Source organism: Schistocerca nitens, chromosome 2, assembly GCF_023898315.1.
Source record: "Schistocerca nitens isolate TAMUIC-IGC-003100 chromosome 2, iqSchNite1.1, whole genome shotgun sequence".
In the NCBI taxonomy this organism is placed as follows: Eukaryota; Metazoa; Arthropoda; class Insecta; order Orthoptera; family Acrididae; genus Schistocerca; species Schistocerca nitens.
The window spans coordinates 353,794,323-353,810,777 of record NC_064615.1 but is presented as its reverse complement, the minus strand read 5'-3'; the positions used below and the strand labels follow the sequence as shown (position 1 = coordinate 353,810,777).

The 16,455-nt window shown below is 40.2% G+C and overlaps 1 protein-coding gene across 5 annotated transcripts in view; it reads left to right on the top strand.

The window, feature by feature from the left end:
• Positions 1-16,455, top strand: part of LOC126236172 (tubulin monoglutamylase TTLL4-like) — a 257,463-nt gene that overhangs the window by 85,858 nt on the left and 155,150 nt on the right. For all 5 annotated transcript variants that reach the window (XR_007544877.1, XM_049945267.1, XM_049945269.1 and 2 more), the window contains exon 9: positions 6,450-6,552. Coding sequence is in view for 4 of the 5 variants with exons in the window: in XM_049945267.1 (XP_049801224.1) it covers positions 6,450-6,552 (103 nt within the window). In the remaining variant the exon portion in view is untranslated. The remainder of the gene's footprint in view (positions 1-6,449; positions 6,553-16,455) is intronic.

Sequence of the window (16,455 nt, the reverse complement as noted above, 5' to 3'; positions counted from 1 at the left end):
TCTGCCCTGTGTGCCATTTCCCTAAGAAGCTCCATAAAACGCCTTACGTTGGAGCTCTTTGTAACTAGCAAATCCCTCTCGCTGTGCACATGCTCAGATGCTGCTGAAGCAGCAGTCCTAGTCCTCTCACAGGGTGAATGGGTGAGGCCAGATGGCCATCCTCCATATTGACTCTTTGCCTCGAGCCACACACACATAACAACCTGCATCTCACCCAGCGGTGAGGGCCGATACCCCATGTTGGGTACACTGCAGGGTGCATCGGTGGCAGAGCTCATGTGCGAAACAAGACATACCTGATGTGTTCCCTGTAATGTGCCACATTCTGTCACCGACACTTACTGAGTACATATTGTACTTCTTTCTGCCCTGTGTGCCATTTCCCTAAGAAGCTCCATAAAACGCCTTACGTTGGAGCTCTTTGTAACTAGCAAATCCCTCTCCCTGTGCACATGCTCAGATGCTGCTGAAGCAGCAGTCCTAGTCCTCTCACAGGGTGAATGGGTGAGGCCAGATGGCCATCCTCCATATTGACTCTTTGCCTCGAGCCACACACACATAACAACCTGCATCTCACCCAGCGGTGAGGGCCGATACCCCATGTTGGGTACACTGCAGGGTGCATCGGTGGCAGAGCTCATGTGCGAAACAAGACATACCTGATGTGTTCCCTGTAATGTGCCACATTCTGTCACCACTACTTCCCAGTCAGCCTCAAGACGGCTGACCGTGGCCAAAAGTGTCTTCAGCTGGTTGTGAACTGAAGCCACCTCCTCCCATGGCCACACACATCCTATCCATCCTAGTATTACTAACTTAAAAATTAATTATAAAAGCACAAAGAGAAAACTGAATATGCAACTTGCTACCATTCGCATGTGTCAGCAATGGAGACTGACACCTTATGAACTGTGTCACTGGCTGCTCAAAAGAAATGACAGATGTGCTACAGCCTGAGCGTACCTACACTTTACAGTTACTAAAATGTGAGATTGCACCTCTTAAATGTTAAAATACAAGAGTGATTTAAGAATTACACTTAAAAAAACAATGTTGGAGAAAGCAAAATATGTAACTTGCTGTTCCACTGGTGTGTCACAGGTAGCAGCTGGAGCCTGCCTAATCTGATAAAATAGTGAAGTACACAGATGGGGAGGAGGGAAAGAAATTAAACTTCACGAATTAAGAGGGTATATGATGATATAGTATGCTTACATAATCAAGTCAAATTTACAAAGAACTTGGTAGTATGAGCCCACTTAAGACCACAGCATTGCACCCCTTGTGGTATGGATGCATCCATGGATTAAGTTGGCATAGGTGTTATAAAGCCATTGTAGCCTCTCCTTAGGCCCTTGATATCCTGACACTGGGATGAATTAGACACCTGAGCTGGTTCCACACATTCTATCAGGGATAGAGCCAGGGATCTTGCTGGCCACAGGAATATTGCAGCAACATGCAGGTAGGTCATAGGCACACGCCTTTCTCTGTGTGTGTGTGTGTGTGTGTGTGTGTGTGTGTGTGTGTGTGTGTGTGTGTGTAAAAGCTTTGTCCTGTTGAAAAATTACACAGTTGAAAAATGGCATCTTGATACTGTCATATGAGAGGTAGCACATTAGGATGCAAGGTGTCCGTGCTGTACCATTGTTCTGTCAGAGTTCCACCTGTTGCTATCGGCTGTGATCTGAATTCATACCTAAAGTCTCACCACACCATGATATAAGGACTAATACCAGTGTGCCTCTCCAAAGGATTGGAAGGATGAGCCACCTCCCCAGATTGCTACTGTACTTGGCAATGGTGGTCTTTGGAGGTACTGCTGAACTGCTATTCATTACTTAACACTGTGCAAAGCTGTGTATCAGCAGTCCATGCTTCCTGGTCATAGCACCACTCCCAATCAACATTTTGCATTGTGGTGTTAGTGGCAGCCTGCACATGAGACAATAATTCCCCAGTTTGGCTGCTGCTAGTCTCTGGCCAATGATGTGGGATAACACAGAATGTTCCAGAGAGTCCATTAGTTGTTCTGGAATAGCAGGTGCAGATGTGAAGGATTTATGATGTGCTTAGTGCACAATATGGCAGTCATCCCATGTTCTGGTCACAGATGTGGTTGACAGAACATTGAGGACGAGCATGCCTGCCCTGACGTTTCTATGCAGCCACTATCACACCAGAATGCCCCACACTCTCGATATTGCACAATTCAACCATCTAGCCAAGTGGAGACCAGCAAGAAGACCTCTTTCAAACTCTGTCAGATACCGATAAACATATATCGCATAAGCGTATGTGGCATATCTGTATCCTTCAGTGATCACTCAACATCTGACACTGTCAACACCCCTTTATATACCCTATCAGGCTTGGTACCAACATTAAACACTAATACACTAGGGTGGCCATTCTACTCGTCTCATATAATTGCAACTGTATTTATTTATTTACATACATGCTGATGTGTACGTTTACAAAGTTATATTGACATCGGACCGTGTCCTCTAGGTGCTTAACTTTTCTTGTCAGGCAGTGTATGTATACCACCAGTTAGCTTCATTGGAGGTTAATCAATTCATCATTGTGAATAACACTTTAAGACTTCACAAACAAATACCATATGTTTAATATGAGGGTGGTTCAGATATAAACTGCAATTAAGCCAGTGTACTGAACAAGCAGTTCCGAGAAGGATGGTGGAGCAGGGGATTGAAGATCGGTGCATTAAGGAGGGGGAAGCAGCTTGGTTTGCTGCTGCACTCTCCTCTGGTCTCAGTACAGCAATGAGTGAGTAGTTCCTTCTTCTGGTACGCAAAGTATTGTCATATAGTTTTTAAACCTCAGGGGGTTTTAACTCGTTTGAAAGCACAGTTTGGAGACACTACACTGTTGCAGAAGCGAGTGCTTATGTAGGGGCAGACAATTTAAGGACACCTAAGAAAATTTAGAACGTGAAGGTCACGCTTGATGCCCAAGGTCTAGTTTCACTGATAACATCTGTGCTGTTAGAGAGGTTATTGAAGTTGGTTACCAATGTACTGTTGAAGAAATCACAGCAGAGGTACGAGGACTGCTGTTAGAGAGGTTATTGAAGTTGGTTACCAATGTACTGTTGAAGAAATCACAGCAGAGGTACGAGGACCTTTCCCCCCCCCCCCCCCCCCCTACCTCTGTTAAGCTATAAATAAAAGATATGTGCATAGAAAACAATTATTTTATTACCCTAATCACCGAAAAGATTGAGACATTTATCGTACCTGTAGACAAGCTGTGCAATACCCTCTTCAAAAAATGTTGCCGCCAATGATTGCAAATGAGCATTGACATTGTTTTGAAGATCTTCGTTGGTTTGAAAGTAGCTGGGTGCTAGGTCAGGACTGTACAGCGGATGATCGAAAATGTCCCATTGAAATTGTTAAAGGAGCCATTGGTTTTTGCCAGCAGCGTATGGACAAACGTTGTAATGGATCAACACAATTCCTGAAGTGAAATGCAAATTTGGTCATTCAAAACAAACAAAGAGGAATGCTGACTGAAGACGTGGCTAGGAGGGCAGCACTTTCAAACCGACGAAGATCTTCAAAACGACGTCAGTGCTCATTTGCAACCATTGGTGGCAACAGTTTTTGAAGAGGGTATTGCAAAGCTTTTCCACAGGTACGCTAAATGTGTACAAAACTTTTAGTAATAAAATAATTGTTTTCTATGAACTTGTCTTTTATTTATAGCCTATAGGAGGTTGGAAAAAAGAAAAGAAAGAAAGAAAAAGAAATGGCCCTCGTAGATATTGGCATTGGCTGTGCTGACCATTATCGGTGAACAGCTTGGCTTTAGAAAATTAGTGCATAGTGGATTTCGAAGTTGTTAGTGGAACAACAAAAACAGGTCAGGTTGGAGATCTGTGAGACACTTCTGAATCAATTCTGACAAGAAGGGAAAGATTATTGAAGCACATTGTCACGTGTGATGAGACACTGGTCCATCATTAAACTGCATAATCCATAATGACGAATAATAAGAGATAAAGAAAGGATGGAAGCCTGCCCAGTGAAGGCCAAAACACACCTTTCAGCCATAAAAGGTTGTTTTTTTAAATCCATGAAAAAATTACTTGGAGGGGAATGACTTGAAAACAACAGAGACATCGAGGAGTGTGTGTGCAGTTGGTTCACATGTCCTTAAACCTATTTATGAACAAAAAATCGCCGACAAAAGTGTGTAGAGCGTGCAGGAGACTATTATGATGGAACATGTTGTTAATCTAGAAATACGTTTCACTTCTTCCTCACTATCAGATAAAATGTGATTATGTATAAAAACATTATTTAGTTAGTAGTAGGGAGAGGACTTCCTATGGTGCATGCATTGGTTTGATGGTTGAAGAGAGTGGGAGAGAGATACCCGAGTACAGAACATCACCAAGGCATGACACAATTGAGCATTTCACCTGCTGTGAAGGGGTCGCGTACATTTTGTCATTGCGGCTTTGCGGTGTTTTGGAAGGCAGAGAGATAGAGGGGGGGGGGGGGGATGTAGCCTAAAATGATGACGCACAGAAACAGTTGAAACAATCTTAAGAAAAGTGTCATTACATCCTCTTCTGTTCTGCTCCGAGATCCACCTCAGAGATGATAATCTGATTAATAAGAGATCTGTGCACCCAATGTGGTAATAATTATATAAGAGCAACCAAATATGGAAGAGTTCTTTAACAAGCATTTACGTCATTTCCTAGCGCATTTGGGTAGATAAGAGTTCTCTTACAGTCCTCGACCCTCTACAAATGGAGAAGAAGTAACACATTACAAGGATTGGTATTGCATGGCAGTCCCACAGCTTCAAGAAACTAAGAGAAGGCAACTGTAAGAAAATAATGAAGGTAAAATTTATCACTAAAAGCATCATTGTGACAGATAGTGAAGTTGCTGACTAAGTTACAACACACAACTTGAGCTGTAACACTTCACTACGTAGAGAAAAACAGAATGTTTCAATTGCTTAAATGATGAGTCAATAAATGTATAAAAATAATTACTATTTATATTTGAATCGCCCTCATGTATAACATTCATTTAACATGAAGCTAAATGCTGATTATTTTAAGGCTTTGAATTCCCCAGTTCTGTGCCATGTTGGCAACATGTTCCCATCTTCATTTTATTTAAATCACTGTCATACTCTGCTCTGTGGTGGCAAACTGTCAAGGTCAGCATTCCAGGCCTGCTTGGATGTAACTCTACACACATATGACGAAGAAAGTGTATAAATTGCCCTAGTAGTTCTCTTGAGATTCTATGTATATAGACTGAAGCAGTGAGTGAAAATTTGTACCAAGGCCTGGAATCAACCTCGGATCACCTGCTTAGTAGGCAGATGCGTTAGCAACTAAACCACCTTGGCATAGCGGTTCACTCACTGCATGGGTTACCATGGCACGTGTCCCTCTTTGATCCAAATTCTCACTGCCGCCCCAGTCTACTTTAAACACGTCCTTACACGAACAGAATTGCTGAGGCCATCTGTGTCCTGGAATAACACCTCAGCTTCGCATGTAAATCGGGAATCCAGTCTGAAACCCAGATGCAGGTACTTATACACATGAAATGACACAGTTTCAGAGACTTGGCTCATACAGATATGATTTTATGTATATAAACTGAAGCAACAAGTGAAAATTTGTACCAAAGCCGGGTGTTGAACTCAGGTCGCATGCATACTAGGCAGGTGTGTGAGCCGTGTATGAGATGAGTAAAGTCTCTGAAATTGTGTTATTTCATGGCTTTCGTCAGCTATCAGCAATGCCTTTTCTAACGTCAGTATAATGCTATTTTGGTATTATTCCAGTTTCAAGCACTTATTTGAATTGATAGAAAATCATCTTTCATTACCTTTACAATAAATTGTAAATATCTCACATTTTAGTAATCAAACAATAGAAAGTATGAGATGGGATAAGAGCAATACGGTACAATAGGTTAGGAGGTGTTGAGTGGCAGACGAGCACGTGTAAAAGTGGACTAAGCAATTGGAGTCCTTTTTGAGAAGTCATTGGGGAGGGAGAGGGGAGTTGGGGGGGGGGGGGGGGAACACACACACACACACACACACACACACACACACACACACACACACACTGACAGACTCTCTCTCTCTCTCTCTCTCTCTCTCTCTCTCTCTCTCTCTCTGTCATTTCAAAGTGTGGTGTGTGTGTGTGTGTGTGTGTGTGTGTGTGTGATGAAGAACTTTGTGTGATAGGTGGATAATACCCAACATTTTATTTTTAAGTGTGCTTGTATACTACTCAGTACTTCCTCTATTTGGTGAGTAACAATTTTACCTATTTCAATAAATTGTGGTACTTTTAAGAGAAGAATTTTATGTACTTAAAATGATGGCAGCTTTTTGTATTTCTGAAGAGAAGTAATGCATGTAAGTTTGTATTCCAGGTTTGGATTCATTCCTCGAACCTATGTGTTACCACAGGATAGCAAGATGTTACGTCAGGCTTGGGAGAAGAATTGTGGAAAGGAGAAGTGGATTATCAAACCTGTAAGTTCTAATGTGATATTGTGAAGTTCAGTTTTTCTGTACTGTGCATTTTTGTTGTAATTTTAATACATTGTTTTGTGATGCCAGTTTTCTTAAACACTTGTTCACACTACAAAAAAGTACTATATCAGGTTACTTTTACCATGTATTGAAGAAATTTTATCATGCAATTGCCTTTATAGAAAACATTGTTGTTTGGCATTATCTTGCAGGTGCAATGCCAGAGCTTCTATTCAAGTCTTTTGTAAATGTGATTGTAAATATCATTATTGGGATAGAAGTTTCTGGAATGGGAATTACCCTGCCTGTAAGAGCAGTGTTCTCGAACCACATACTGTATTGTGTAGCGACATTGTCATTTAAGTTAAACAGTGGAAAACTTGCGATGGGTAACAATAGAAAAGGATAGATTGCTACTCGGCATGTAGTGGAGACATTGAGTGGTTGACAGGTACAGTGAAATAGACTGGTAGATATTATTCAGGTAACAGATAAAGTCCTTCATCAGGTGTAGACAAAACAAAACTCGCACAGAGTCACACGAGCATAAATCACACACACACGTGGCCGCTGTCTTCTGTGGGCACTAAGGCTCGACGACTTTTGAGGGAGCAGCGATCCTCGCTCGGATTAGTGCTGGGGGTACAAAAGAGAAGAGGAGTCGGGAGAGTTAGGGGTAGCAGGGTAGGGAGTGGGGGAGACATTAGTGCTGTCTGTAGAACCATGTAGGGATGTTGTAGGATAGTGGGCTGGTAGGTGCGGCAGTGGTAGGCTATGCTATCTGTTCACACGTGAATGGCCACATTCAAACAGTCCCAAAGAGAAACCTGGACCACCCAGTTGCTGAGCATGCTGCCCAGTGCAGTGTGTTTGGTATGGCATCAAAAACTGCTGCACAGCCTGTACCATTAGGATTGCTTCACCAACAGCAGCTTTTCTGAATATCAAATGTGAGAACTCTCCCTGTGACACGTCCTCTGTTCCCATAACCTCTTTGACACTAACCTGTCCTCCACAAGACTATCTCCTTAATTGCTCCCACCCCAGCCCTACACACTCCTGTCCCACCTGCATATCTGTATCATCTTCTCCGTTTCTTGCCTCTCCCTTAACCTCTGCCCCACCCCGTGCCCCATCCAGCACAGCTGGCTGCACCTAGTGGCCCAGGATGATACTGTCCTTACCTCACACGTCTTCTGTACCCCTCACCACCCACCCTAAGGAAGATCACTGCTCAGAGAGAAAGTGGCAGTGCCTGTGGGGGTGTGGGTGGGTTGCGAGAGAGAGATTTGTTTTGTCTACATCTGATGGATGTAATCTGATAGCAGAATAATATCTAGCAGTCTCTTTCATTATACCTGTCTTCCACTCAATAACTCCTCTGTGGTTGAGCAGGACTCAATGCTTTTCATATTATTGTCAGTAAGGTTATCTATTTGGATCTATGTTCTAGTGAAACAATGATGTTTATGTATTATAGTGTCATTATTCCACCCTGGATATTACAATAGTATTTATTTGTTGGATCAGTTTCTGATGTACTGATAGTAGTCATATGTGAGGTGACCATATTTTTAAAAAAATTTCAGTCTTTAGCAATTCTTCTCTATTTCCTTTTGTTTGCTTTTGCAACCTGGCAGAAGAGTTGCTAATTATAATGAACGTGTACGTTTGCCAGAGCTTCATGCGCTTTTGAACATTAGTTATTGCAGTAGTCAATTTATCTGGGAGAATTAATTGCAAAGAAGTCAATCATTTAGTCTAAAGTATTTTTATAGCTAATTGTAAACATTGGAAGTAGATCATTTTCATAGCATATCATCTCTCTCTCTCTCTCTCTCTCTCTCTCTCTCCCCTCCCCCCTTCCCCCCCCCCCCCTTTTTTTTTTTTTTTTTTTTTTTTTGCCCCTTGTACAATGTCTGCCTGCTTGTATAGTGTAATGCATAGCACACTAGCATGAGAAATAGGAAGGTGAGCCAGGTCCAGATCGAATCCTCACTGTGGGTTGACTATGGTGGTTACTGCATTGGTCAACCTGAGTGTTGGTTTTAGGTGGTTTCCCAAGCTTGTTTTAGCAAATGCTGGGCTGTTACCCACTTGTCACATGAATAAATATGAAACTTAAACAGTTAAAATACAATCACACCTTGAAAAAAACATACTAAATTCAGACAGGTGGTCCACACAATTTCCCTCCCTTGAGCAACTGATGACTATGGTGACAAGAAGGGCATCCAGCTGCAAAGTTAAATAAAATAAATTTAGTGTACAGTAGATTCGATACTAGACGGAGTAAATACTAACAAAAAAATCTATACATTGTGTGGTGCACATGTATGCCGAAAACAGGCACCACTGAAGATCTGTGTCTTTAAAACTTATTCTTCATTCTTTCTTGTCTATAAATAATTGAAATTCCCTTTGATAATATTTTTTATGACAAATGTGTGCTGAATATTAAGGGAACAGGCTGGTGTGCCACTGGTACTGGATAAACAGAAAGCAAATCGTGATTCACGTTTTAGATATTCAGGAAATATATACTGTTTTGCAAGGGATTTATTAAGAGTAGAACTAAAGGTTGAATAAAAAGTTTTAGTTTTACTTGCCTTGTCATATTCGGATAAAATTAAAAGCTTTCAACAATAGCCTCCATCATCGTCGCCAGAGGGTCAATCTGACCGGTGTGAAACTGGTGAGGCATCCACTTCTATGCCCAGAAGATGCATCTGATTGGCTGGATTACATCACAGAAATGGTGCATATTGAGGTGATTCTCTGCATCCATAGGTTATGTTTGTCCGCTCTATCCAGCAAAGTCAAACAGTGGAAAATTCAGGACGAAATATGATAAAATTATGAAAAGATACATTGCTACCCACCATATAGCTGAGATGCTGAGTTGCAAGTAGGCTTAACAAAAAGACTGTCAGACAAATAAGGTTCCAGCCAAAAAGGTCTTCATAGGAATTAGACAACATACACAAACTGGCCTCTGCAGCCAGAGACTGTGCTTGTGTGTGTGTGTGTGTGTGTGTGTGTGTGTGTGTGTGTGTAGTGCAATAGTGTGCGTGCGTGCGCGTGTGTGTGTGTGTGTGCGCGCATGCGTGTCTAATTCTGATGAAGACCTTTTTGGCCAAAAGCTTACTTGTTTGCCAGTCTTTTCATTGTACCGATCTGCAACTCAGCTGTATGGTGAGTAGCAAAGTAGTTTACTGCCCGATGTGCGTGGTGGCGCAGCAAGCAACGTTGGATAGAGAACGCAGACATAACATGGACATAGAGGGTGCCAAATCAGTTTGTGCCATTTCCTTGTCATCATAATAAACTAATCTGGCCCATCAGATTCCATCCTCTGGACATGCAAGTGGAAGCCTCGCCAGTTCCATGACAGTCAGACTTGACAATGGTGTTTGGATGCAGTCATTGAAAGTTAGGGATTTTTTCCAAATTTGACATGCCAAATAAACGGATAACTTTTTATCCAAGAACTCCTTTGCGAAGGACTTCGTAGCCAGAACTAAAATTTATTTATGCAATAAGTGTGTATCGGTTATACTGAAATATTAATTTTCCTCCCATGTATATTTTTTGTGGTGCTCCTGTCTGCATCAGTAGCAGGAGTCAAGTAGAGTACATAGTGTGCTGCTCAGCAAGTAAACCTAGGTCAGAAAACCTAAAAAATGAATTTCATGCTAAGCTATACATTATGCAGATAATGTCGGGATTTGATGGCCAAGTGCAAGCCTTTTAACTGAAGGCCAGTTCAGTGACTTGCATGTCCCTAACCTACCCTAGTTATCCAACCAGGGGTGGTCAAAGTATAAAATGGAATGCAACTCAAGTGTTGTTACTGGTGAATCTTCACATTGTTGAAAGGTGAAGCCTACATTAAAGACAGAAAGGAAAAAAACTTCTGGGGTCTGACCAGGATTCGATCTCATAACATTTCGGTCTCCAGGCATGTGCTTTACTGCTAGGTCACCAGGCCCGATACCATATACAGAAAGCCATTATTGATGGTGGAGTTCCTCTGTGGTATAAATGAATGAAATCAGGGTAAGTACTGTGAAAAAATTGGGAAGTAATTTAGGGTCATGAATTAGAGGGTTAGTATAACTTGGTTGTTATTACATTTAGTTGCGGACATAGAATACCAAACAGAAAATTGGGAAACAGAGCATAATTTACTGTTATATGGTGCCTTTTATCATTATAAATGAGGTCTTCTGTAGAAAGGAAGAATAGAGTGTTAAAGAACTTGTGTTGATTGATGGCTGTAATTTTGTAATGCTTCTTTAAAAAATCACTTAAGCAAAGAGCAGAAATGAATAAGCTTTGTGTAACTTAAAACAATCCGAGGCCTACTCACAATCTTTTGATTGCTCAGGTGTAGTAACCAAGAAGGTCGTTTAATATAAACCATTGAGTTGTTTTGCCATGTACTCAAACCTGCACAAAATGTACATGTTGTATGGCATGTATATTTTGGTGCCATGTAAGGAATTTTAAAATAATAAAAAACATTGGAACACAACCAATAATTTCATATGTCGGAGAAGTGAATGTGATGGATCCATTAGTTAACAAAAATTATTTATTATTTGCAAGTAGGTAATGTATCAGTTTTGATGTCTCACGGATGATTAGTAATCTTCACTTGTGTTGTAGTTTTTGAAACAGTGAGGTATATTAAGACAACTAGACAGTTTTTACATTCCCTCGTCGTTTTGCTTTGTTTTCAAGCTTTTGTGGCCGCACATTTTGTAATGCGTGTGCTGTTTGAAGTCTGTACTCGGTGTAATTCTGTTTCTTTCCGTTTTTTGTGTAGAGAATATATGAATTATAAAATGCCACACCAAATATGTAAAAAATATTTTTCAGTACCATTTCAGAATTTCCTCACGACAGGGAAACCTGCTAATATCTGATCTTGGCAGTCAGTACCAATAATTTCACTGTTGTAATCAACAATACATTTTGGTTTGAACATAAGGTTTCATTGACTTATGTTTTTTTCAGTTATTTCTACACTTTTGTGCTTTGTAGAGATAATATGGATGTTACATTTATCCTTTCACTTCAACATTAATATGCTATTGGAGTTTATCCTTATGCGTTCCCCCTTTCTTAGTTTTGCGTTAACAAAATATTGTAGCATTTTTCATTATTATTATTATGATTATTATTATTATTATTATTATTAAAACATAATGTTCCATTTCCATCTAAAGTTAAAAACAGTTTTGATGAAGAATACCAATTATCCATGTACAAAGTGTCTTATTTAGTATTGGCTTTGATAATTCCATCACAACGGTTTCAAATGCATTGTGATCAAGATCTGTTTTATCGTTTCCTGAATATATTTTAAAATTAAAACAATAACTCGATATTTACTCGCACAGTTTACAGAATTTTATCCCAAATCTCACCCACTTTGATGGATTAAATTGTTTGAAGCATGTGTCTCTTAAATTTCATTAACAATTTGATTACGATGTTCTCTTCCATTACATATACTTTTTAATTTTTTGTGAAAATAGTTTATCACAGGTGTGACTTTACATGTCGTAAAATGAAAAAAAAAGATGTGATTTGCAAAACTTGTTTCACTGTCGTAGTTTTCCAGAATATTCGTGTTTTTATAACAGTTCTTTTAGACCAGTACACCTAAACTTTTTTTTTACCCTTGATTTGTTGTTATGCCTAAGGAAAGGTATATTTTAATTTCATTCAAACGACAGGAATCCATGTCTCATCAGTTTTCTGTCTTATGTTTCAGTGATCATTGTTTGTTGTGTATACTGATTCATGTCTGTGACAATATCCTACAACACCTGGTCAAAATTTATACAAAAAAAGTCTGTTGCTAGTGTTATTCCACCTCACTGCTCCAAAATTTGTGCTCATATGCAAGGAGTCTGCATATGTTCCCAGATTTTTGGCTTGATATTTTCTTCTTTCCAAATCCATTGCTCCAATAACTGATATTGTTGTCATCATGGGTGTCGTCTACAGTGATTAATCTCCTTGATTATTTTTGTACAGTAAATGCAATATCACTGCCATCACTGTCATTATCAACAGGATCTACCAGATCAGTGTCCTCAGTAACAAAATACTTATCAGTACTGTCATCACTATTAATGTTCTTTTTACTGATGTGATAGGTGTATGGGTTGTTTAACTCTTTTAGCTAATTATAAGCAATGTATATTAACAAATGAGTACATGTATTTGAAATAGGAGACCATTGAGTAATGTTGACCGACGAGTCCAATGTATGGACTTGCAACAGCAATTTGTCCCAAATGAAGTACCATGAGGCAGGCACGTGCTTGTTGCTAATGATCCAACTTCCTTACAACAGGTCCTCAGCTCATGGTCTCGTGGCTAACGTTGCTGCCTCTGGAATATGGGATCCCAGGTTCAATTCCTGGCCGGATTGGGGATTTTCTCTGCCTAGGGACTGGGTGTTTGTGTTGTCCTTATCATTTTGTCATCATCATCATTCATGAAAGTGGCTCACCTTTTGGGGCAACAGTGGTAGATAACATTGAGGACTAGTTAAGGAAGTCAGTGACCAGGGTTGTCAAAAGTTCTGGAAATCATGGGGGGTAATTGAAAAAAATCACACTAGTAAAATTGTGTTTTTTGTCTCAGTAGCATGAAATTGTTTGTTTACTGAGATGTCATGCTTCATCGCTGGCTGGGCACAGCTGAGTATATGCTCTGCTTTCCCACTCTCTCATTCTTACTTCTTCTCACCGTCCCGCCCTTCTCATGAGCTTGCAGTCAGTGCTGTCACCACCACTTGCTGCTAGCCTAAAGTGCGCATCATTTATGTTGGCGGCCGAGTTTAGGTTCGTGAAATTGATACAAACACCTTTCCTTGCTATCGCCTGATTTAAGAGTCTTATTGCTTGTTTGGTTTAATTAATAGAAAATGAAGCAATTGGTATAAAGAATGGTTTTTCCAAACTTTCAAAAAACAAAGTCTGCTATCAAGACATTGCTTTTGTTCTATTACTTTATTTATGACTGAACGTTTCTAAAACTGAAGACACTCGTCCGTGCTCTGCTCTGCAGTCAAGATCTGGCAACGTCACTGACTCGTTCTGCGCATCTGACGTCAAAAAATACAGTCAGCCAATGAACAGAGAACAGGTGAGCAGTGCAGTGACAAAATCGCGCACAGCGCGGAATGCGGGGAGCACGTCTCTGTAGCAGCGAAAGGGTTAATGCGGCCGTGGTGGCTTTACTTCATAAGCTGCGCGCTCCCCCCTAAATGTAAGCTTGCGAACTATGCGATACTATGGCGTTGCTTCTCTTGGCGCGTGCGTCGTGTGCAACTGGCAACGCAGCAATCCCCCGCGTCTGGGCGGGCATGCGCGAGCCGCCAAGATAAAAAAATTATAGCACCTGCCAGTGAGAGACAGAGGGGGGCGTGAGGAGTGGTTTGTTTGGATCTGATTCTCAGAGCTTGTTGACGCAGTGCCGGAGAAAACAGTCGTGTGTGCATGAGTTGTGCATGTGTGTGCACACTCGTTTTCTGACAAAGGCTATGGCCAAAAACTTAGTTGTGAGAGTGTGATTGTCACAAGAGGTCTACTTTTTTTCTGAGATTATTTCGGAAAGCAGTGAAGGTATTTTAAATCTGTCTTGTGACTCCAACAAAATGCGTATTTTTGTCCCAAATGTGTTTCACTTCATTGAAATAAAATAACACAGTGGTCTTAATGAAACATATATAGCATTTGGCTTTCTTTCTCCATCTAAAAACAGTTCATTACAAAAGATGGTGAGTACTAACATCAAGATTTTTGCTCCCATGTTTAGAAATACAGAAGTCCTTACATTTTTTTTTGTCAGCTTGTGTGTTTACTTGCCCTTGAGATTTCAAAATTTGTCAGGGAAAAAATGCTAAAATCAGGGAAATATTAGGGAATTTCACTTTAGGAAACTTGTGGAACCCTGGTGACAGAATAACAATACTGGAACATTCAAATATCGAAGGGTCCATACCATCTTTAAAGTCATTTAACACATTCACAAGAAATATCTTGTGGGAAATGCATTGATGTCATTATCACTAAAGGAAGCTTGTCAAAATTTTTCTTCGTAAAAAAGTTATCTGCATTTTCTAATACATGTTGACTGACTTGCCCTAAAAGCATGATGATATGTGCTTTCCTCACTGTACACACAAACGCGATTGCCAGAGTAATATAAATACTTATTTGTTAGAACACAGGATTTTTGTGAGGTGGTAATACTAATTACGCTGTCATTTTATTTGTGTTTGTAATCAGGGAAATTAGAGTACAGATGACCAGTTATTATTATTATCTATTCTGGTCTCCCCTCAGATGCCGCCAGAGAAGTAAGAAGGGAAACTTCCAGACTCCTGAACATGTCCAAAATGCTGGAGAGCTACATTTCCACTGCAGTTTTTAGGACAATACATGCTCTGCACGGAGAGAAAGGCATAGTTGTATTAGCAGCAGGTAAAGATGATGCTGCATTGTTAGGCTAAATCATTGTTGATGGAAAATGGAAACCATACACCAACTGTAGAAGACTCCATGGAAGACTCCTTAGTAAATCAGGCTTAAAAAAGACCTCCATAATACTGTTCCCTGGGCAACGAGTCCCATCACAATAAAATGATTTAGAACACCTCCTTTGAGTACCACCGTTTCCGATAAAGATACTTCTTGTGACAGTGCTCACAAGGGTAAGACTTACCTTTGAGTAAATGTCAACATCAAAGTGAACGACAACAAAACTTACCTCCTCACACTAGAAAAAATCATGCTAGAAAACTCTGTGGTTGGGCTTATGATAAATTTTGACAAAAACATAGTTAGGTGTTTGCAACTACCTGCATGAAGCCTAAATCCTCATATAGATTTGTTTATACACTGTCTTGAATAGGTCTTATCACACATTGGGAATATAATTGAATTCGTGGGACACCATTAGAGTGACACAGGAACATCAAGCTAAGTATAAAGAGGTGAAAGAAAATTAATGTCAGATGTTTCAAATCATTGTGAAGGAGAAGACTAACAATGCCATTCTGTTTTGCAGAAAGAAAAATCTGACAGTCCTCTACTGAAACTCTAGGTGCAGCCACCATTTTGTACTTTCTCAATACTGTGACCAACATTAGTGGACAGAGAATTGGCAATTTGCAACAAGAATGGCGTGCTTTCGTAACTATTGCTCATGAGAGAGATACTCAGGACAACTTAGTGATGCAAATGAAACTTTCACTATTGGCCACTTACAAGGAAAAAATCTAAGAAGAGAGCAAGTGCTTTGCATTACCATTTTACGCGGGGTTTAGACCTGGCAAGATTGTTAGGAGTGTGAAGAAATATGGCAGACAGCATTAGAGTTAACAGGAAAAACTGAACACAATTGCACATTGTCAGTCCAGTACATCTGTTAATGCCTCATGTGTACGTAATCTATCTTTGACTACTATCACATTTTTCAAAATAAGGATGTCGCATGCAGCACGGTATAAGGGCATGCAAAAATCAATCTCTTCTGTCACATAGACATTCTCTGATAAAACTCCAAATTGTTAGCTGAACAGCAGTAAACACCACCCTTTTCAATAACCACCGCCCTTTTGTGTTTATTATTTTCTTTCCATAGGAAATTGCAGTCTGTCTTCATGATTTATGTTTTATTGGTGGGTTTCCATTATCAAATTCTTTTTTTTTTTTCTCTTCCCCTATTCTAGGCCTCCTATTTTATTTCGTATGGTGCCTGACTTCTAATCCTTAGGTACCATTAAGGCTCGTGATGCTTAGTTGAATGGCTGTAAGAGATGTAACATTGCATCTGTTGCCTGTTGATACCATTCTCAGCTTACTATTCTTGGCT